The 23219-nt window shown below is 50.8% G+C and overlaps 2 protein-coding genes across 2 annotated transcripts; both read left to right on the top strand.

The window, feature by feature from the left end:
• Positions 1-200: 200 nt before the first annotated feature.
• LOC112112382 (dispanin subfamily A member 2b-like) lies at positions 201-5334 on the top strand. Its single transcript, XM_024208296.2, has 2 exons — positions 201-459; positions 3766-5334. Exons 1-2 carry the CDS (start codon positions 262-264, stop codon positions 3904-3906), a joined length of 339 nt encoding a protein of 112 aa, XP_024064064.1. The 5' UTR covers positions 201-261; the 3' UTR covers positions 3907-5334.
• Positions 5335-12471: 7137 nt separating this feature from the next.
• IFITM5 (interferon induced transmembrane protein 5) lies at positions 12472-15231 on the top strand. Its single transcript, XM_024208298.2, has 2 exons — positions 12472-12657; positions 14583-15231. Exons 1-2 carry the CDS (start codon positions 12472-12474, stop codon positions 14799-14801), a joined length of 405 nt encoding a protein of 134 aa, XP_024064066.1. The 3' UTR covers positions 14802-15231.
• The last annotated feature ends 7988 nt before the right edge of the window (positions 15232-23219 follow it).

Here is a 23219-nt window from a genome sequence, read left to right as displayed (position 1 = left end):
GGCTCTGTGCGTGGGGGTGTTGGGGGCAGGAGGGGGTAGCTCTGTGCGGGGAGTTTCTAGGGGGCAGGGTGGCTCCGTGCGGGGGGAGGTGTTGGGGGGCGGCTCTGTGCGCGGGGGGGCGGGTTCAGGGAATTTGTGCTGGGGCGGGGGAGGCGGCTGGCTGGGGCCGAGGGGCGGTTTCATTTTCTGAGTCACGTTTCCTGTCTCCGCCTGCCCCGCTCCACAGTCGCCCGCTCAGACCCGCACTCGCACCCCCCGACCATGGCGTGCAAGGAGCAGAGCGTGAGCATCGACCTGCAGCCCCGGGGCCTGCCTCCCCCCTATCCCGGCACCCAGCAGGGCTTCCCGGCCGAGCAGCCGCGCGACTTCGTGCTCTGGTCCCTCTTCAACGTCCTGCTGTGCCAGAAGCTCGCCTGCCTGGGCTGCCTGGGCTTCCCCGCGCTTATCTTCTCTATCAAGGTGAGAGCCGGGCCGGACCCTCGGCGCCTCCCGCCCCAGATCCTCCCCCCGGTGCCCCCCCAGCGCCCCAATCTCTCCAGCCCGCCCGGATCCCCCAGCGCCCGGTTCCCTCCACGTCCCCCGATGCCCCAGCACCCGGTTCCCTCCCAGATCCCCCGGTGGCTGGATCCCCCGGTTCCCTCCAGGTCCCCCGGTGCCCTAGCGCCCGGATCCCCCGATGCCTCTAGCGCCCTGATCCCCCCCCCAGGTTCCCCCCGGTGCCCCCAGCGCCCGGTTCCCCCCGGTGCCCCCAGCGCCCGGATCTCTCCAGCCCGCCCGGATTCCCCGGTTCCCCCAGCGCCCGGTTCCCTCCAGGTCCCCCGGTGCCTCCAGCGCCCGGATCCCTCCCCCGGTGCCCCCAGCGCCCCGATCTCTCCAGCCCGCCCGGTGCCCCCAGCACCCCGATCCCTCCAGCCCGGCCCGCCGGGAAGTTGGTATCCAGGGCACATTCATCCCCTCTCTCCGACCCTCCCCCATCCCTTCCCGGAGCCCCCTGGTCTCTCCCGTCTCCTGGCAGTTTATTTTCCCTTCCTCCACAGCCCTGACTCTGGCTTTTCTTTCTCCGCTCAGCCCCCCAGTCCCAAGGCAGGAATCCACCCTGCGGGGCAAGCTGGGCTGCCCCACAACCGGGACTGTCCTGTGCTGCTCCTGCTATCAGCCGTCCTTGGCCCGGACTGTGTGTGGGCGTTTAGGGTTAGGAGTTTGCAGGATGTGAGCATCCAACTAACTACAGCAGGGTGAGCCTGAGGTTGGAACTTGGGGGCCCTATTGGATGTGGGGGTATTTAGGGGCCGCAGGGAGCTTTCCAGCAGAAGGAGGTTTTCAAAAAGAGGCTGGAGAGCCAGCCCACTTGGGTGGGTTAGATTAGATCTTTGCACCCCCTTCCTAACCCCGTGGGTCTATGGTTCTGTGATTCTGAGCAGCAGCTCAGTGATCCTCCCAGAGGCTGCAAAGCCACTCAATCAGTGGGAAGAGTTGTCTAGTTATGGTGCAACATCCTGATTGTGTGGCGGTTGTGTTGTGTCGCTGATGCAATGAGGTGTGAAGACTGTGCCACACCGACTGGCAGGGTGTGATGATGCAGTTTGGTGAAGCGGTGCTTCCCTCTCACTCCCCCCTCCCCTTTAGAGGGTCAGGGAAGGACCTGGCGTGTCTGGGGCACTTGTTCAGTGCTCCCTGCATTGCCTCTGGTGTGCGTGTGTGTGTGTGGGGGTTAGCAGTGGGAATGGTGCCCCACATTAGTGCTCCAAAGAGATGTGCTAGTCTAGTGTGCAGACTGAGACCTGGCTGGGAATGATCAGTGGGACAGTGCAATAGGAACATCAAACCACTATGCAAGGGACGCACTTCAGCTTCTCCACGGGCTGGTTTGGATGCCCAAGACTCTAGTAAGTGAAGGCTCCGCTTGGGCTGTAATCAGCCTGCCCTAGGAATTAACTGGCTCCATTTTCCACAAGGAGAGACTCAGCCAGCGCACTAGTGGGGAGTAAAGGGCTCCTTGCAGCTGGAGTATAGAAATGACCCACAGAGGAACACATGGGTATGCTGTGCCAGGGAGAGCGCATGAGAACCAGGCACGCAGTAGAATGTGGACTGCTGTGTGTACAGCTGGGCCAGCTTTAGGAAATTGCAAACTACATACTCCCAAAGTTTTGGGAACTGTGCATTTGTTTTTCCTTAATAGTATCTATTCAGGCTCTCTGAGGTCCAGTCCTCTGCAAGAACAACGGAGACCTGAGGTGTACCAAGGAAAAAAAGAAATGCAATATTTATCATTGGGGAAACAGCATTATCATGTTCCCCTGTCTGTCTCTCCAGTTTTCTTTCTATAATGTCGTGACTTACACACAATACAACATTTCCACAGTGTTTAGGGCATCCAGTGTATATGTACAGGGCCTAGCACAATTGGTCCCTGGCGAGGGCTCTAGAAGCTTGTTTATAAGGATTTCCTGTCACAAGTGGGACTTTTTAGCAGGCTTAAGGATCCCCCATGCTAGGTTTTCAGTCAGCCTTTGTCAGGATAGCAAACCATTCATAGACATCAGAGGTGGGAAAACGCCCCAGTTAGGTCATTTTGTCCCCCTCCTCTGACAATGCCATGTTTTCCACCTAATACATATCCCACCGGATAGTTGTACATATTCCAGGTGATGTGGGCACACCTCCCATTAGGGAGTCATTTTTCTGATCTACTGCATCTTCCCTTGCTCAGTGGCACCCTCTTATTTCTAGTTGTACCCCAGCGCACGTGGGCACAGAGTGGTTGTTCTCACTGCTGGGGCTTCACATCTTTGCAGGGAGTTATATATTTATATAAGTGGGAATGGGGATCAATTTTATGCATTTGCCCAAGTGCCAGTTAGATTTTAAAGCTGAAATCCAACACACCATATTTGCCTATTTGATGTGTTATAGTGAATGTTGGAATGGAATTCAGTTAGGATACCCCCTTTTTATTGAGTCCAGGAAGAGACAAGATGGGGGGGGGGGATATCTTTTATTGGACCAACTTCTGTTGGTGAAAGAGACAGGCTTTCTAGCTACACAGAGCTCAATTTTAGGAGCAGGTTCTTTTGAGGGCAGCTTTTACCTTGGACATCCTCTCTCAAATCAGGGCACTTGTGACTAATCAACAGTTTATTAATCCCCCAATTACCATATAAGTATATAGTCAACAGATGTGGTTGCTCAAATGAAAATTGCCTGCTTAGTTTCATATTAGCCATTTCATACATCAATGCTGTTAGGCTATAGCACCATCTTGTGGTCATGTTTTTTGTTGCTTATTTAAACTTACACCCCTCCCTTTGTTTCCTTTTTAGTTAAAGATGGCACTGTAAAACAGAACAATAGTGAATCAAGGATTTAGCACTGGTGGGTGGGACCAACATGCAAACAAGCAACATTATACAAATGATCATTATGCAAACGAGCTGCATATTTACAAAAGGCCATGAACTGCATGATATGGAATGCTCTTCACAAGCAGTGCTTTTTGAAATCTTGGCTATTTCGCAAAACTGTCACTTGTATTTTCAACAATCCTAGTGAAACCTCAATGAATAAACATCTGAACTAGCTCCCTTTGAACTCTGGCTTCTTCTCTTTCTGCTGCAGAAGTCAGGGAGTTCTCTATAGCTCAATAAGAAGGTGCATGGGCTGTGGGTGCTTTAGCTTGGCCCAGAAGGGGCTAAGCAGTTAATAAAAATTCTCCCACCCTCTTGACTGCTCTGATTTTTCACATGCTCCTGTTTTCTTTTCCAGGCCCGAGATCGGAAAGTACTGGGGGACCTGGAAGGTGCTCGGAGCTATGGCACCACCGCCAAGGTGTTAAACATCATCGGGTCACTGCTGGTGGTAGTTGCTATTGCTGTGGTCCTTTTCTTTTGCTTTTGGAGACCTTAACAGCATCCCTTTAATGAAGTTCCGGGGACTGACACCAGCCAGGCATTCAGAGAGGGGATTGGAAGATAACTCAAATGGCGAGGAAATGACCCACTGCTGGCTGTTCATGCTGTGATGGAAATTCACAACAGGTCATGAGTTCAAAAATTGACTCATTAATAGCACCATTGTAGCTTTGATGCTAGTTATGTGGTCACCCTCATTTCAAATCTGCGCGGGCCCCCACTTCTCTGCTCCATGCACTGTGGCCATGGAATCGGCCACTACCTACTTGTTCCTCTTCCAGCCTGATCCAGCTGTTTACCTTTTTTGGATTTCTTGCACTGAAAATCATCCGCATTCACTGCTGTTGTGACCCTCCCTCTCTGCAGCGCCCAACATGGAGAGTAATAGATGATGAGGTCAGAGGAGGCTCCAGTCTACCTCACTTTGTTCCTAGAGATGGACCAGAACCACCCACTCTTTGGGGTAGTTTGGATCCAGGCTTTGCCATTGGCCCCCATTTCTACAATGGGCCAAATCAAAACATGGGTTCAAAATCCCCCTCCCACCCCCCCACCCCACCCCCGCTTCCCATGCTTTGGGACATTTAGATCTGGATTCGAACTTTGTGCCTTGGCCCAGTTTTATCTGTCTGTATCAACCCAGCAATAATGTTCGCCCGGGGCAGTATTTACAGCAGTAAAGCCATCTGCAGAGACTCCGGCCTGCTCTTTTCACTGCAGCGACCTGCCCTGCGGGGAAGAGAGAAGTGTAAAGGGGACAAAATGTTTAACTTGATCTGTGTGATGGGGTAACGCACTGTGCAACACAGAGCTAATGTGGGACCAGTTGGCCCCGCCCCACCTCTGAGGGATGTCAGAATGGGGGGTGCTTAAATGGGAGAAACCCAGCTGAGTTGGTTGCAGAGTGGGGAGGGGAGCAGTGTGCAGCTCCTGCAGGGAGGGGGGGCTGAAGGCAGGAGCTTTTTGTACAACTGCTGCCCAACAGCTCCTCCTGGAAGGAAGGGTGGGCTGGCCCTGCGCGATGTGGATTCACCATGAGAGGGAACTATTTCTCTCGGTTTTCTTGTGAACTCCTCAGTTTAGGGCCCCAGCCCGGTGAGCACCTTCTAAAGAACAAGAGCCTTAACCCAGCTTGGGGATGCTTCATTTGTATTAATTCCCCTTTTGTTCTGGTCACTGACGCCCGCAGCCAGGTGCTCTAGCCAGGGCCCAGCTGGACGGCTGAGCCTTTTAGGACTAGAACCGGAGTGGGAAAACTACCCGGGCATCGCAGAGCAGGGGCCTGGGTGAGTGCAGAGGTCCTGCCTAGAGCCTAGGGGGTGCCTGGGAAAGGCACTCGGGTGTTAATCTGATTAAAAATAAAAGGCCTTATGGTGGTTGGCAGCAGCACATTCTGTCCCCACACACTCAGTTCCCTCCACACCCAGGGACCCCAGTACAGAAGCAGCAGTTGTACTGAAAGTGTGGGGAGTTTCCCTTCTCCCTCTCCCCTTGGGTCAGGCTGGGAAGAATTGGGCTGAGTCCTAAATAAGTGAATGCATCAGACTCTGACACACCCCTTACAAGCAGAAGCATCGGGCACTCGGGTGCCTTTATTCCAGTGGTTTTCAAACGTTTGTACTGTGACCCCTTTCACATAGCAAGCCTCTGAGTGCGACCCCCCCCCCCCAAATTAAAAACACTTTAAAATATATTTAACACCATTATACATACTGAAGGCAAAGCGGGGTTTGGGGTGGAGCCTGACAGCTTGCGACCCCCCCATGTAATAATCTCGCGACCCCCTCAGGGGTCCTGACCCTGAGTTTGAGAACCCTTGCTTTATTTAGTATCCCATAGCTAGGTATGTGCTTCCTTCACCCCCTGGCTCCATTCCTCCTCTTTACCCTTGGGCCCATTCCTACAATCAGTGCATCTATAGGGCTGAATTGTGCTTCCAACAAGAATTTGGGGGAAAAAATTCTCAAGTGGACTTTGAGTTTGCTCCTTGACCTGCCCCCTCTCATAGAAGGGCAGGATCTGGGTCCGAGGTACGAGCCAGTGCTCCGATGGAGCGGAGGGGCGGGAGGAATGTGAGTGTGAGGTCCTACCCACCAATCTACATAACTCAGGAGACCATCAATTTGGTGTCCACCACCTCTGTGCCTGCCAGGGAACTGGGGAGGTCTCTCTGGGGAGAAAGTGACCTACAAGAAATGGCAGAAGAGCCACAGATGAGGAAGGATATTGTAATCTCATCTAGTCTGGGGTCTCAATGCTGGAGACTTCAGAGTGAAGCATGTTAGTAGATACTAAAACTGCTACAATTATTTTATATATTTTTATACATATTTTATATATGTTAACCAAAATCCTTTTTGGGGTATAAACCAAAGTGTTTTGTATCTACAAATCTAGTGCTCTGTACCTATGAAACTGAAAAGTTCTTTGTACTTAGGTTGAACCTTAGTGAGGGACCAAAGGAATGAATGTTTGTAATCAGTAATGGAATGTGTATAATCCTTTCCTCTGACCCTGTTGACCTGTGAAGAATTGCATTCCCATGTCCAGAGAGGGACCACTGTTGATTGGCAAGGGATGTTTGTTATTACACATGTATTCTGTGATTGATAAAATAATGAACCACTGGTTGATGTTTAGGTCAATAAGAACCACTTATTGTCACAAGTGGTTTTGGTAATAATGAATCAGTCACAGATGTCTTTATCTTATTCATGAGGTAAATTGAGGCATCTAAAATAGAACTCGCAGTTAAATCAGCCCATGGGAACGGAATTTCTTTGTCCCAAGCTATGTATAAGGAAAGAGTTTTGGGGAGTTAAATCAGAAGTGGATTGAGCAGCTGTCACTTCTCCAGTGATCAGATTGGTAACATATGTATTCCTTTCTGTATTCTGTATCAGGCTGTATTAATCTTTGACTAATAATCTTTGATTGAATTACAAATGAACCAGCTATCAGACATCTTGTGTTATTAATATTTTCATTATTAAATTTGAACATGCAACAAGCATAAACTCTCCAGATTGTGCCTGATGCTGCAAGATTATGTCCTGGGTGAAATTACTGTCTGACCCCAACTGGTGTTCTGAAGCGTGTGGGTCAAGACTAGAGCTGGAAGGAAAATTGATTTTCTGTCCACAAAAAAAAATTCAAGATTTAGATTTTTTTCTTTGTCCCAAAAAGGAACAAAATGCCAAAATTTCTTGTAAAACAAAATTAAAAAAAATAGTTTTGGGTCAATTGATACATTTTGTTTCAATTTCAACCCTTTTTAAAATTTATTCTTATTTTTTAAAATAAAGTAAACGTCAAAACAAAGTCATTTCAAAATGAAAAAATCAAAACGTTTTGTTCCAAAAATGTCAAAATGGGGGATTTTTCCCCCATTTTTTTTCCAAAATGGAATTTATTTAAAATTGATACTAAATTGAGGCACAAAAAATGTAGGCTCTGTCAAAACAGCTATTTTCCAGGAGAGAACTGTTTTTCAATGAAAATTTCTGGACCAGCTGTAGTTAAGACCCCCTGTGTTGGGGCGCGCTTGCCCCGCACTGGTATTGCAAGGGTTAACTCTACTCTTTGGCCAAGTTATTTACAACATTAAAGCAGATAAACATAGATAAACAAATGAGTTAAAAAACCCTTAAGTTTCAAAAGGTAATAGAAGCTTCTATGTTCAGCAAGCTCTATGTGTCCTTTAGGGCTAACCCAGGCTAAGCAGCTGGGGACCTCTTGCTTATGCCTAGAAAATATTGACCCCCAGAGTCTAAGCAGCACAGAGATAATCAATTCCTTCTATTGGAGGTTTTTATATCTCTTCAGCCTGAGCTGATGGGAGGAATTCAGTTGCATAACTCATCTTCATGGGGGTGAAGAGAACAGGACAACTGAGTCTTTTGTCCTCTTTAATGTCCCACAATAGTCCATCTGGTGTTGATGGACCTTTCTTGTTGGGCAGGACGAAACATCTTCTGTTGCAGATTAGCACTTTACACTAGTTAATGTTTCTCTCCTGTCTGGTGATTTACATTGTCACGCAGACTTACAATACAACTGCTTAAATACTACCTTACAATATAGCATATGGAGATTAGTGCATGCAGCATCTCACAAGCATTTAATAAAGTCTAACCACTACACACATCCTTATAGGTCTAATACCTACTTGAACAATACCAGCACACAGCACCGCCACCAGCAGCAGCACAGAAGTAAGGGTGGCATGGTACCCCCGCCCCTCTGGCTCCCCCTCCCCCTGACAGTGTCCTCCATTTGGGAACTTGAAATATGGTAATCCTAGCTGCAGTGATTACATCGCTTGTGTGTGCGTACACTTAGCCCCTTGTGTCAGCGCTGTGTGGCATCACCAGGAGCACTTGTATAAATTATACTTCCCCAGTGTGGGGCCTTGTGGGAAGGCTCCTGAAAGCCGGTAACAGGCGACATAAGCAACGCAGTGTCTACGCTGTCACTGCATCCACCTAACTACGTTGACCTTGACGCTATGCTGCTCACAGGGCTGGCTCCAGGGTTTTTGCCGCCCCAAGCGGCGCAAAAAAAAAAAAAAAAAAAAAGCCGCGATCACGATCTGCGGCGGCAATTCGGCAGGAGGTCCTTCGCTCCAAGTGGGAGTGAGGGACTGTCTGCCAAATTGCCGCTGAATAGTTGGACCTGCCGCCCCTCTCCGGAGTGGCCGCCCCAAGCACCTGCTTGGCAAGCTGGTGCCTGGAGCCGGCCCTGGCTGCTCATGGAGATGGAGTTAGTAAGTTAGCGTAGCCAGGCAGTTACATCGACGGGAGCGAAATTTAAGTGTCGACACTTCCATAGTTAGGTTGACGCAAGGTGGTTTATGTTGGCCTAACTCTGTAGTGTAGACCAAGCCTCACACTGGGGCAACAAGCTTAGCTATAAGCTTTCTGCTTTTCCTCCTGGCTTAAGTAACTGTCAGCGATCTGGCTGTAGGCTGAGGCAGCTGAACTGTCCGTCAGGCAGTCATTCCCTTTGCAGTGGTGTGGTAGGCCCACCGGGAACCTAACTCAACGGAGTTTCCCAACTGAGGAGTGGGAAAATTCTCAAACCAGTCACTCAGTGAAGGGAGCTGGATGCTCCCTCTCTTCCCTTTCAACTGACACCCCAGAAGGAGTGACTGCCTCCTCTCTCTCAGGCATCTGGGGTCAAAAACCAACCAGAGCGCCCCTTTTTTGGGACATCTGGGCAGCTGCTTTAGTTCCGTCTCTCTGGCCTCCTCTCTGCTTAAGGGAGGGTTGCCTGGCAACGGGGCAGCAACGGCTTCTGGGACTCCAGGCCCAGGTAAGTTTCACAGCCTCACTTATGGTAAGGAGGATGCGGGGCAGGGGGGAGGGGAGGAGGGAAGTTACATTTGGTATTTTTCTTAAAGCCCACATGACTGCATGGAAATCTCAACTTTCATTTATAAAAAAAAAAGTGAGTAGTTTCTAACCATCTCGATTGCAGAGTAGATCACAAAACTGGAACTTGAGAATATCCTAAAGCAGGGGTGGGCAAACTTTTTGGCCTGAGGGCCACATTGGGGTTCCAAAACTGTATGGAGGGCCAGGTAGGGAAGGCTGTGCCTCCCCAAACCCTAACCCTATTCACCCCCTCCCACTTCCCGCCCCCTGACAGGCCCTGCTCAGAACCCCCGACCCATCCAACCCCCCCCTACTCCTTGTCCCCTGACTACCCCCTCCTGGGACCCCTTGCCCCTAACCACCCCCCCGGGACCCCACCCCCTATCCAACTCCCCCTGCACCCTGACTGCCCCTCCCCCATCCACACACCTGCGCCCCGACAGGCCCCCTGGGACACCAGCCCCTATTCAACCCCCCTCTAAAGCCCCTTTCGGAACCTGGCCCTGCAAACATGGGTGGAGGACTCAGGAGGATCAGGGGCAGCCGCGCAGCCGGAGAGAAGTGGCGGTTTCCCCTTCAAAGTGCCGCTTCTCTCCAGCCAGCTGCATGGCTGCTTGGTGCGCCTCCTGAGTCCTCCGGCCGTGCTCCCGCCACCCTCCCTGCTCAGCTCCCCTGCCCCCGCAGTACAGCCCCCTCCCGTGCTGGTGGCATGGCGAGCTGAGTCTGCGGGGGAGGGGGGACAGCAGGGGAGGGGCCAGGGGCTAGCCTCCCCGGCCAGGAGTTCAAGGGCCGGGCAGGACGGTCCCGCAGGCTGGATGTGGCCCACGGGCCGTAGTTTGCCCACCTCTGTCCTAAAGGCTCAAAAACAAATACAAAGAACCCCCAATGTATTATTTTTATAAAAAACCTCATGATTTTTAAGCCAATATTATGACTTTTTGGAGCCTGAGTCCTGATGTTTGAACAATACCAGGGGCTGCAGGAACAGACTTAGAGCTACATGTCGATCGTCTTCAATTCTGATAACAACAGCAGGTTAGAGAATGGTGGTGGGCTCACTTGCTTCTCATTGGAGGATAAGAGTCAGAGCCTGGTATAGAGTTGTTCAGCTGTTGTTTGTTAGACTCTGTGGTGGGAACACCTCTGCCTGCAGAAACTTTGCTAAGTAAAGCCTGCAGACTCTGTATGTAGCTCGTTGGCTTTTCACCCACATCCTTTTTGGTACCAAGGAGCCTTGCAAATGATTCATCCCATCTTCAGCCTTTCCAAGAGGAGATCCCACTGCCCCTGGTATGCCTTATAGCCATTACAATTATTATTTATTTTACTGTACCCCAACGTGTGCTAGGCACCTCCTGGACCCTGTGAACTGCTACCCCCTGAACTGCAGTGGTTACTGTTACAGATCTTGAGGGGCACCATAGCCAAGACCCTGGCAGAAAGCTATGGTGGTAGAAAGGGAAGTATCCTGCAATATTACCAGTACGGCTGGATTTAACATGAGCACCTCTTTCCTTTTCCAGGTGTGTGACTGTAGTAGCCTTGGTCATATGGATGGTGCCCTCTAACACTACAGCTCTCCCTATTGTGCTGTATCAGGGCTGGTACTAGAATCACTGCCATCCATCTAATCTGTAGAATTGCTAAGGTGCTTGTCTCAGGTATCTAAGCTCTGACCTCCTGTCTCTCACCTGCATTCACTCTTCCATTGATACGTGGTGGGTGCCTGAGTCCTAAGCAACCCATCCCCTGAACTGCAATATCCAGTTAGTCTTTATTCTGGGCAAGTGACTTTGAAAGGCAGCAATCTCTTGGTTGTGAGAGTTGTATGTACCTGTAGCCAACCTGGTTTGGTAAAGACTAGAATCCTTAGTGTGACAGCTGTCTGATGGCCAATGTCAAACCTGAAAAGACAACACCAACATATTCCTGTGAATTACTGGGGGTTGCACTGAAATAGCCAGAACTTCTGAGCACAGAGACGTTAGAAATATTAGACTTGCTGCTGATTTGTCTTTACTCTTACTGAAGTCTGGTTGGTCTTATGATCAGAGCTGCTCCAGCCACTGCTAGGGTTGAGCCCTGGGGTTTCAGAGAGGGAAAAAAACCTGCTCTGGACTCTGGAAGAAGAAAACTTGACCTGGATATCTGCCAGGCTGGAATGGACCCTGTGGAGCAGATTTTACTTTTACGTCAATGTAACTGAGGGCAGATGCTGGCTTCACATCTCCTCCTTGAATATAAGTACTTCAGTCCCATGCCATGAACAATAGGCCCTTGCTCGAACAGTCCTTGGAGCTGTCTTGGAGAACACTTCTATAGGGCATTCATTCCAGGGTAGGCACAGGGCCCAAATTCTCAAAGGTATTTAGGCACTTAACTCCCATTGACTTTGGTGCCTAAATACTTTTGAGGGTCTAGCCAGGGGTTTGCAAAGCTAGCTCCTTTAGGGCCATTTCAGCCCCTCCCTAGCCTTGGCAGCAGCTCTCCATTTCAAAGTGCTTTACCGTTCGTGGATGATTCATTTGTGAAGTTCCTGACGTGGGGGCATCACCTTGGGTCTCAGAGCTGTAGATGGGTGGGAATCGTACATTTTAGAATATTTAGCAAAGGATAATGCAAAACCCAGAAAAACATATAGAGGCGGCAGGGGAAATGCAATCCCCTCTGGGACGTTATTGATCTTTTAGCGCTTGAGAAGAAAGAGCTCTTTCAATGCACTTGTATTGCCCTGTACACGTACCTCGCTGTGTCTCCAGCTTCCCTCTCTGTCCCCGATGGGTTATAACACAGAACTGCCACGCACAGTCCTGTATGGTCCATGGCCCTTTGCAGCGCTCAGGATCTGCAGCACGTCCTTTCGAAGCCGGGTTCCTGAATCAGTGCCTCGAGCTGCCCAGCTCTCTGGAAAAGGCTGACAGGGAGGCCTCAGGCCATGAGGCTATAAAAAGCGCTCCATACACAATCAGGGGAGGGCAGGCTTACAAACCCAAGTATGTTGCTCTCAGCTTTGGCCAAACATTTCTGATAACCACAGCCAGGCGAGGGCTGTAATTTCCCTGTTTTATATATAGAGGGAGATGGAGCTGTGCCTCAGGCAGAGACTATAAAAAGGACCTGCCCTGCACTGGCTCCCCTTACAGGCTGCTACCACAGGAGAGCTGAGGATTTCGCCTTCCAGCACCATGGACACGTCTTACCCTCGTGAGGACTACCTGCCCATGACGTCCCGCAAGCAGGACACTTCTCCCACCATCATCACCATCGGACCCTCCGTAGTGCCCCGGGACCACCTGATCTGGTCCATCTTCAACACCATCTACATGAACCTCTGTTGTTTTGGTTTAGTGGCTCTTGCCTACTCCGTCAAGGTAAGACAGCCCAGCTCTCCTCTGCCTCTTCTACACAAGCCCATAAAGGCTGACTCTAGTGCAGAAACGGACCCTTTTGTGTCCATGTCTCCCAGTCACTTGGAGATTTCAGGATTTCCTAGGGGACTCGGCTAGGAAGTGTACATCTCAGTGCATCTAGTTTTACATGGAGATTCCTTCCTGGGGGTCTCTAGTAAGAATGATACACTCCAATGATACATTGAGTTGACCTAGAGATGTTAGGATTTCCCAGGGATTATGGTAGGAATTATAAACTTCACCCAGGTTACCTAGCGATTCTGGGATCTCTCTCTGTTCTCTGAGTTGTAATATACCCTAAAATCGGGAAGTGATGTGAAAAATCTAGGAGATGCTGGAAGAATGTCATGACTCTCCCCCCTCCGGAGGGGGAGGGGGCTAGCCCTCCGGTACCCCGTACCCGCTAAAAAATCTCCTGCCGGTACTGCGTACCAGAGGGTACCGCCCTACTGTGACCCGGTAGAAAGTTGTTATCGGCAGTTGGCTTCAGTTTGTCTCAGCCCTAAATCTCACCTTGTTAGCACTGTCCTAGCGGAGGAAATTGCCCAGTGCTGCCCACTAGCTGGAATTCTACCTTTAAAAAGGAAAAATACTGTGAAAAATACAACTATCTGTGACAGCTGCTCTGGCATTTCCAAGACAGACTGCCTGAGCCTCCTGATTCAGTGGCTGGGTCTGAAAGGGCAGTGATGGGGCAGGATAGCTGACTGCAGTGTTTGTGTAAAGAGCATCAGGAATTATGTGAGCACCCTGTGCTGGTGCAGCATCCTTAAGCACCACGTCCTCATGCTGGCTGAGGCTGATGTGTATCATCTAAATAATATCCCCAGCTAGATTGCCACACATCAATGAGGCTGCGAGCTGTCCTGGCAATCACACTTTCCTGTTAGCCCATAATTAGTGCCATCCGTATATGGATGAGGTTCTGGGGACTGACTTCTCTACTCCAGTCCAGAGGATGCCCAGGGACCATGATCCATGTGGAGGGACTCCTCCATATCCCACACCTTGCAGCTGGGAATCTGCTCTGTTCAGGAATGGGGGAGGGGTATATCCTAAACTGCTGGGAATGGATTTAATGAAGTCAGCAAGAGGCACTTCCTAGAGAACTGGGGGAAGGAGAGGTTTAGAGTAACCGTTCTGTTGCCAGATCTCTCTGCTGAGGATCATTCATATAGGATCAGACGTCAGAGCCACTGCTCCTCCTTGGATTTGATTTGCTAAGATATGCCAATAGCAAAGGAGCGCGTGAGTGAGTGTGTGATGAGATAAAGCTGAGACACAAAGAGGCAGACAGTGGGCTAAGGTCAGAGGTGCTGTAAATCGCTTACTGATGCATAAGGGAGCTGAAAGTGGTTTAATTAACACATCAGGGAGCTGGAGGAAGGTGTAAATTAAAGTGGGATGGGAACTACTTTAATTCACACATTCTTGCAGTGCCCTGTGATGTTTCTAGTTACAGACCTCTCTCCTGGCCCCTCGTCATGTTGAGTTACACCAGCTGAGACTTAATGGGCCAAATTCAGAGATGACGTGTATGGTAAAGGAGGGGTAAGTTATCAGTTGGTGAGTGGGTGAGTCTGCTTTGCTGTGACATGCCCGGTGAGGGAGCCAGCAGAAGGTGTCAGTTATTTGCTTAGACTCACTGGATTAGGCTGACAGAGAAGTTCAGAGAGAATGGAGCGGGGAGAGAACAGTCAGCTCCAGAGCAAGGGGCAGATGGAAGTGAGGTGAATGACAGACAGCCGCTGAGAGCTGCAGTGGGTGGTTGCAGCCTGTTCTGATGCTTGTAGTTCGATTGCGTTGCTCTCAGGGCATTGCCTCATCCTTTGCCTCCTCTGCCATGTCACTAACTCGCTGCACCCTTCCTGGCTTGGCTGTTGCAGGCGCGGGATCAGAAGGTGGCTGGTGACATCGAGGCCGCTCGCCGCTTCAGCTCCAAAGCCAAATGCTACAACATCCTGGCGATGGTGTGGAGCCTGCTGCTGCCACTGCTGCTCATTGCCCTGGTGATCACAGGCGTGATCCACCTCTCCAAGCTCGCTCAGGAATCGATGGACTTCTTCAACTACAAGTTGTTCGCTAACGACGATGACGGAAAGTGATCCAGGGGCCTCGCGGGCTCCTGAAAACACACGTGGGCCACTCTGGTAGCCTCCTAAAGACACTGCTAATCCAGTATAACCCAGAAAACCAAACCACTGCACATTGCAACCTCCGTTGTTGTAACCCAGAGCAATCAATGCCTCACACCAACTACAAAGCACCACTGAGGTATTCATGTGCCCCGGAACTCATTTCACAGCTTGCTCTTTGATGTGGCCTAAGGTGTGAAAATAGTTCCTTTTGCATCCTGGTAGTTTGCATGGACTCGTGCTCAAGCTAGCTGAGTCTGTGCACTGTGGTTCCTCTCCTCCTTCCCTCCTCCTTTGGTCTTTGCTTGTCCTGGGATCTTGGCCATGGGGTGTTATCGACTTCCCTTGGAACCCTATTCTTTTGTTACTGTGTCTAACGCTGGCTGCGCCATCAGTCTAACCTTGGTTGTTACTATTTAATTGATTAAATAACTTCACAAATCACAAGTCTCTCTATGTGTGGCAGTTTCTAATGGCAATGGAAATGGGGCATAGTTACTCGGTTACCCTGAGGTCCTGGTTTCAAACTTCCCAATCAGAAGGGCTAGAAACTGACTGTTCTTCTTAATGAAATCTCAGATTCTGTTGTGATCATGTGATTCCAAGAGCTCGAGGGTCTAAACATGGGCCTGTAGAACCTAGGCCTTAATCCAGGCCTGCCCCCTCCCTCGCGCCCTGGGAGGCCCAAGCTGCAATGTACATGTCGGGACTAGATCTGGGAGGCTAGTGAATACAGGGGCGTGCCCAAGGGGGGAAAGGGAAAAGAAATGAGCCTGGGTGTTTGAATCCGAATCCCTAGTTCCTGTTAAGGGACCAAGGCCACTAGATGGTAGTTTGGGTTTGAGAGATATTACCTAATATGAATTGAGTTATGACTGGGGCTATGACTTTGTCACGGAAGTCACAGAATCCATGACTTCCAGAGACCTCTGTGACTTGAGCCCCAGCGCCTGGGAGCTGTAGGGTTCCCCCACGCCTGGTGGCTGGGAACTGTGGGGCCCGAACTCCCAGCCACAGAGGGCGGCAGGAGTGCCCCGCAGCTCCCAGCCACTGCGGGCAGCGGGGCCCGTCTGCAGCTCCCAGCCACCGCGGGCAGTGGGGCCCCGGGAGCTCCCCACCACCACGGGCAGCGGGGCTGGTCCGCAGCTCCTGATTGCTACAGGCAGCGGGGCCTTGGGAGCTTCCTGCCACTGCAGGCAGCGGGGCCATTCCGCAGCTGCCAGCCGCCATGGGCAGCGGGGCCCTGGGAGCTACCGGCCACCGCGGGCAGCACAGGTGCTCCGCAGCTCCCAGCCCCATAGCTGGCAGGGGTGCCCCAGAGCATGGAGCCCCAGCGGCCGGCAGGGGTGTCCCAGAGCTCCGAGCCAGGGGTGTCCCAGAGCTCCGAGACAGAGGCACCGCAGGTGGCAGGGGTGCCCCCAAGCTTGGAGCCATCAGTGATGTGGGGACCCTGCAGTTCCGAGCCAGGCACCCCTGGGCAACCCATTTTGTCATGCATATTTTTAGTAAACGTCACAGACAGGTCACGGCTTCCATGAATTTTTCTTTATTGCCCATGTCCTGTCTGTAACGTTTACTAAAAATATGCGTGACAAAATCTTAGCCTTAGTTATGACTTACAAATTCATTATACTGAAGATTCCCATATAGGGATGGGTGCTCTGGTTCTGATCAATGAAGAACCAACCTGAACCTTCACCCAAAACATTTTTCAGGTTTGAAAATCTCTCAATCCCTTCCTTCATGATTTTTTTTTCCATTTTTGCCGTGCCTTGATTCCATTCAGGAGCAAGGATGGGAAATCCAAATGATCACAAGGAAGGCTGTTTGGCTGGGTTTCTGGCATGAGTGGAAGCATAAAGCAATGGAAATCTGCCCAACTTTGTAAAATGCCTGACAGTGCACTTTTGGAGAATTGGGGTGAGGTTCAGAGAATCATAGAAATGGAAGGCTGAAGAGGGAATCTAGTCCCTCTCCCCATGCCAAGGCAAGATTAAGCATCCAGAGGGCATGATGCGCATCTGAACAGCACCTCTGCCCCCTTTGAATTTTGCCCATCCCTTGAGAGAACCAGGGTGGGGATCTCAGGGAGCAATTTACTATTTCTCCATCTCCTGGCCTGTCAAATGTCATTAAATATCCCCCTGGGGTCCTGAAGGAACTTTGATCTTTAGTCACACTCGCTCAGCTCCGCCCCTCTGCCTTGCACATGGGGTACCCCAGACTTCCCACAGAAGGGGCCCCTTTTAGCTGAACAGAACAACAGTGGGTTTTCCCCACAGATGTGGGTAACTAGTTTTCAGGCTGCTTTTAATGCTCCTCTTGGTGTATTTGGCTTTTCAGCCCAGGGCAGCTTGACACTGTCAAAGCTGCAGAGACTCCAGGAGAATTGTAGCATATCATTATCAGCCAAATAGCGTGCCTTTTGACTTTGGAAGCCAATGGGTGTGCCTCTCCTGCCAACCAAGCAATCTCATTGGCTGCCAGACTCGAAGAAGCAGAGTTCTGATTGGCTAGTACACAGATTCAACACCCAAAACATGCAAGGAACTCTGGTTATGGCCAATGCTGAGAATGTCCAGTCAGCCACTCCCTTGCCTTTCACTGCAGCCTTGATTGGCTCGTTAACTGGCTTCTCGTTGGTTTGTTCACCATTGATCTTTGTCCAGAGTTTAGTTGTTCTGGTTAGGCAGCCAATTAATCTGGCTCTAGCGTAGCTGGGCTCCTGCTCCCCCTGCCTCCTGTGGTCTCCTAGGGTGGAGACGCTGTGATATTTCTGTAGATAACTTGGGCTGTTCTGTTTTACTCCTCGGGCGGTCCCTGTAGCATTCCAAGGCTGGCAGGGGTATCACTGAAAGGACATAGAATCATAGAAGATTAGGGTTGGAAGAGACCTCAGGAGGTCATCTAGTCCAACCCCCTGCTCAAAGCAGGACTAACCCCAACTAAATCATCCCAGCCAGGGCTTGCACTGTGTGTGTTCAGATGCCCCAGTGAGCTCAGGCCATCCTGGGGACTGGCAGAGAACTCTGATGTCCATGGTCAGCTCAAGCCATGCTGGGAGCTTTGATGGCCACTGTTGCTGAAGGGACATCCTAATAGTGACTCCCCCGAATCCACCTCTCTTCTCTGTGACCTGGCACTCATCTGATATTTTGCATTCTTGGGAATCACCAGATTCTGGGTGGTGGGGTACAGCTTGGAGGTGTCCAAGGGACAAACAAGGCAAGGTAAGAGTAAGCCCCAAGCGTCACACGCCCCTGAGCAGAAAGGAAAGGCAAATTCCCTTGCAGTATTGGTTGTAGGGTCCAGCAGCACGAGTTGCCTCTCCACTGGATCTCTCTTCTAAACCTACTAGTCTCGCCCATTAGCTGCACCCCAGAGTCATACCAGGTGACTCTGGGGCACCACGTATGCTGGTGCAGCCCCAGTCTATCGGGTGATTCATTCAGAGGATGGGTGGGGCCCAGCCAAGAGGGGTTTAGGCTTTGGGCCCCATGGCCAATATTGCTCCTGCTGTTGGAAAGGGGTGGAGCTGCACGATCTCCCCAGGAGATCAGGACAAGCTGGCTGACTCCTGTTTATACTCCAGCTTCCGTTGCTGCTGCCACCAGTGGAGCTGGTGAATCCTGGTCTGATTTGGGGTAAGGACTGGGCTCATTTGGGGAGTACTATTCTTTATTATTTATAATATCGGCGTGTCCCAGTCATGGCCCTGGCCTCCACTGTGCTGGGCACTGTACAGCCCCAGACCAAAAGATGGTCCCGTCCCCAAGGAGTTTACAATCTAACTATACGACAAGAGACCACAGATGGATACAGACAGACGGGGAAGTCCAAAAAACCAATGAGACACTACTGGTCAGTATGGTAGGCCGTGGTCTCTGCACACCAGCAGCCATTATGCAGCTGTGATGCACACCGAGCACTGCCTTACTCTGCAAGAGGCCCTGTTGATTCCTGCTCAGTGTGACAAAGGGTGGCAGGAGCTGGCCTGAAAGCCGCTGAGATTCCAAAGGGACCCTTGCCAGCTGCGCTGTCCCAGGGGAGCCTGCCACTGGCTATCCCGGCAGGAGCCGGGCCGAGGCTGTCCTGACGGGAAGTGGCCCTGGGCTCGGGAAGTGGCCCTGGGCTCTGGAAGGGGAGTGTTCCCAGGGCCCCAGTGGGGTCAGCTGGCAGAGGGGATCTACAGCTCAGGCTCTCTGAGAAGAGGGAGCTCCATCCTGTCTCTGCTGCTCTCCCCCAATGGGGCAGGGAGCTGGGAATCCATGACTCCCTGCCCTGTCTAGAGCAGGTTATTTTAATTCCTTCTCAAATACTTTCCTCCAGGATCTAAGCATGGATTGAAACCTCGAGGCCCTCAGGGCTGTTATCAGGGGGGCTGCCTCCTCCCACCCCGCCCTGGCCTAGCAGCCCAGTGCTGATTAGTGGCTGTGCTGCTCTGACAGGACCTAATTTACAGCCAGCCTAATTACAAGGCAGGCACTCTTATTTTCTCCCTCCTTAAACATTGCCACATGCTGCTGGTGGCACGAAGAGGCTCTGGGGCTTTTTATAAACTCCATCGAGGTTAGTTTGAGGCTTCTGGGTTTTGTTTACACAGGACGGCATCTTGCCAAACCAGGGAGTGGCTTTAAAATGCTCTGGTTTGAAACATTAAGAGTGGGAGATGGGGAGGAAAGGTAGAGAGAGAGAGAGAGATGGCCCTTGAGCCTGCACTCAAAAGAGGAAGAAGTACAACAAATGCTGATAGCAATTGCATGCAGTGACATAGCTGGAAGGGGACCTGGTGCTTTAGGGTGAATGTGCACTGTGCAGGGATCCAGGAGATATAGGACCCAGCAGGCCGTTCCTCCATCTGTCTCAAGCTGCAAGTTCTGTGTGCTTCCCCTCCTAGCCCTTTGCACTGCTGAAGACAATGGGGCATTCTCAGCTTAGCCGCACACAGTATCTGCAGTACACGGGGTTTTTAACGGGGTTGCTCTGGATTCACACCAGGGAGCAAAATTTGGCCCAGTCTCTGGAGCAGGGCTGGCAACATGAAGGTTCAGGGGAGGATGAGGGAAGGGTGAATATTTAACATGGCTCAGATTAATCCACAGTACAGGGGTTCTGATTCCTCATTGCTCTGCACCTTACATAGACATTTATACCCATGCACAGTGGGTGTAAACTGGTCTGGTTTGCCCTGATAAGTGGCCACAAAAGGCTCTGGATAAGGGTGGATCTTATCCAAGGCACAGGGCACTGGTGATTCTAGCTCAGGTCCCCCAAATTGCTCTGCAGGGCAAGGAGAGGGGGTGCTGCTTTGCTGCTGGAAAACAAAATCAGAGAGCATGCTGGGGGGAAAGTATGGGGGGCCCTTTGAAGCCCGGGGCTCAGCTGATCAGGTCCATTAAATCAGGCATTAGTCGGTGCTGGCCAGGATAGAAGGAAGCAGGAGGGTCAGTACAGACCAAAAACATGTTGGCATTGTACCTAGATACAACAGGATAGCAGCAGGGCTCAGCAGTGTTGCTGAGTTTCCAGCTGTGACAATGTGCCCAGGGCATTGTTAACCCTTTCTTTTCAGGGGGATGTAACTCAACAACATTTCAGGGGCAGAGTGGTTCTGTGTGCTCTCCGGGGGCCCCTCGGTCCCCCCTCTTTGCTCTGCCTGTTCTCAAAGCACTCCCTGGAGTCTGTAACACTGTGTGCAACACCCACCGTGACATGAAGTCCTCTCCTCCTGGTAGGCGTGAGCTGTTGCCTCTGCAGCACTCTGTCTGCCTGGGACCAAGGAATTCCCTGGGTGTTGCTGCCTCCAACCACAGGGACAGATGGGAATTGCTTTTTGATTTCCTAGGAACCCACATGGCTGTGACCCCCTCTCTCACACTCACCCACTCTCGCACCCACACATGCTGTAATTTCAGTTCCTTTCTCAGATGCTATTTTTGGCCCTTGATAGCTCTCAAGTGGATTCTGTTCCTCATCTGTGGTTCTGGTGGCCATTTTGTTAGCTTTCTAAGGCTAAGAGGGGAAGACACAAGGCCTCTCTGGGGCCCTCCAAAACACTTGCTGTCTCTGGAGAAGAGCCTGCCATGTCTGAGGGCGCAAGACCCCCTCACTCCTCTAGGGGGACCTAGGCCTTGCTCAGTGAACCTCAGCTTCAGGAGGGCCCTAGGCCCAGATCCTTAAAGGAAAGTTCTGAGCCTAAATATCTTTGGGGATCTGGGCCCTAGTGTCTAGGGGAGGACTCACCGCTGGTCAGAAGACAAGCTGCAGAAATTGCTGGAGAAGAGCATTTGGCACCTTTCTCCTTAGCTAGGGTTCAATTCTGCACAGCGCTGAGCACCCTTGTCCAGCAAAGCAGGAGTGGGCCCTTCAGACTAGGATGACTCACAGGCTTCACGTTAACCAAGTGCTTAAGTGTTTTGCTGAAGCAGAGCTACAGTGCTCAGCGACTTGCAGGATTTAGCCTCTAGAGAGGGGCCCAGATACCGCCACAGCTTGTAACTCTGTGCACAAAGGATTGTTTCAGGGAGGGAAAAGCCCTGTGTTATTGCTACAGGCTGAGCACAGGAAAGTGAAACTAACCTTCTTTGGGCACCATGGCTGCTGTGAGCCCTGAGAGTCTGCAGGAGGAAGCTGCCTGTCCCATCTGCCTGGTGTATTTTACAGGCCCATAGAGTGTGGGCACAATTTCTGCCGAGCCTGCATCACCCAGTTCTGGGGAGCAGGGGGGATCAGGGCCAAGCTACTCCTGTCCTCAGTGCAGAGGTGTTTAATCCCCAGAGGAACTTCAGGCCAGACAGGCAGCTGGCAAACACCACAGAACTAATTAAGTGTTTCGGGTTATGAACACAGAGAGAGCCAGGATGGGGAGGAAACTGTGAGAAACACAAGGAGGCTTTGAGACTGTTCTGCATAGAGTATCAAATCCCAATCTGTGTGGTTTGTGATAGATCCCAGGAGCATAGGTCTCACAATGTGATTCCAGTAGAGGAGGCTGCCCAGGAATACAAGGCAGGAAACTGCTCTGTATTGTCCTGAACCAGCGATGTTATCTTTACATAGTGACTTTTTAATATTAATTTATATTGTTTCTAGTTGCATTTAGAACCCCTCACCTAATGCACCTTGGCATTTGGATGTAGTATTTGACTGGTATAAGAAGCCGCTAGTATTACCAATTCTAAGAATTCAGAACTCACGAGTCAGGCCTCCCAAAATCATAAGATTGGCTCAGAAATCATGACATTTAAAAACAATAAATATTGGGTCCCTTTATTTGCCTTCTGGCTTTTGAGGCTTTAGGGTTCATGTTTCCAAGCTTTGGTCCGTGGACATGTGGGCGAGGAACATATATTTTTGTTTTTAATGAAAGCTGTAAGTCTCACATAGTCACCTGACTCCAGGAGCTGGGGCTTTAAGAAAACCATCAGCTACTGCGAGACTCAGAATACAACCATGAGTTTGCAACACTGATTGAACCTGATCTCTTCCAGCAGCTGGAAGTTTCCTGGGATCAGTGTTAGTTTTCCTGTTGGTTTAATAAATGGGATAGAGCTAAAGCACAACTTAAATGGAATCCAGGCAACAGTGTAATGTTTTGTTTTGAGGGGGTGGGAGAGACCAACCTAGAAAAGAAAAACCAGATTGAACCATTTCCCTTCCTTTCCCTTAGGAACATATCTGGGGTTGTCTGGAGATTCTGAAGAAACAGAGAGAAGCTCTCCTTGCCTTTATATCACATGGAGAAAAGGAAAGCCTGGAACTGTGCTATTGTCACTCAGGGCAAATTCAAATAGGGGCAGTTTTATTACTACCCTCTGGGCCAGATTGTACCCCCTTGTTCTATGCATGGAAGGGAACATCTACATATGGATTTCACCCCACCTGTGCAGAAAAGGGAAGGTATCTGCAGCCCAGGAAAGAGTGGCTGGATCAGGGCTGGGTGAGTCACGGCAGCCCTCCCACTAACCCTATGGAGAGTAGATAGGAAAGAGCCCCTGCGGTCCTGTATGATTACTCTCAGGGCTGGCCTACACTGAAAACTTATATCGGCATAGCCACCTCTCTCAGGGGGTGTGTGAAAAATCCACCCCCTGAGGGATGTAGCCATGCGGACCTAACTTCCGGTGGAGACAGCGCTAGGTTGATGAAAGAATTCTTCCATTGACCTAGCTACTGCCTCTCGGGGAGGTGGATTAACTACAGCAATGGGAGACCCTCCCATCATTGTAGTGAGTGTCTTCCTGTAGCATTTTAAGTGTATATGTAAGCAGAGTCTGAATGAGCTCTCCCCTGACATCTAGTGGTGAACTGTGGAAAAAGACTTCAGGAGCTGATCTGGTCCGCAGAGATCACCTCCCACCCTGTGTGGAAGGGGGCGGGGGGTAAGGA

The sequence above is a fragment of the Terrapene carolina genome, unplaced genomic scaffold (genome assembly GCF_002925995.2).
Source record: "Terrapene carolina triunguis isolate 2854851 unplaced genomic scaffold, T_m_triunguis-2.0 Scaffold261, whole genome shotgun sequence".
Classification (NCBI taxonomy): Eukaryota; Metazoa; Chordata; order Testudines; family Emydidae; genus Terrapene; species Terrapene triunguis.
This window is presented reverse-complemented; position numbering and strand designations above follow the sequence as displayed.

Bases quoted from the DNA above. Each gene is read 5' to 3' on its own strand.
- LOC112112382 (XM_024208296.2), top strand. From the start codon at position 262: ATGGCGTGCAAGGAGCAGAGCGTGAGCATCGACCTGCAGCCCCGGGGC. The intron at 460-3,765 runs GTGAGAGCCGGG...TTTCTTTTCCAG, and splicing joins CGCTTATCTTCTCTATCAAG to GCCCGAGATCGGAAAGTACT.
- IFITM5 (XM_024208298.2), top strand. From the start codon at position 12,472: ATGGACACGTCTTACCCTCGTGAGGACTACCTGCCCATGACGTCCCGC. The intron at 12,658-14,582 runs GTAAGACAGCCC...TGGCTGTTGCAG, and splicing joins CTCTTGCCTACTCCGTCAAG to GCGCGGGATCAGAAGGTGGC.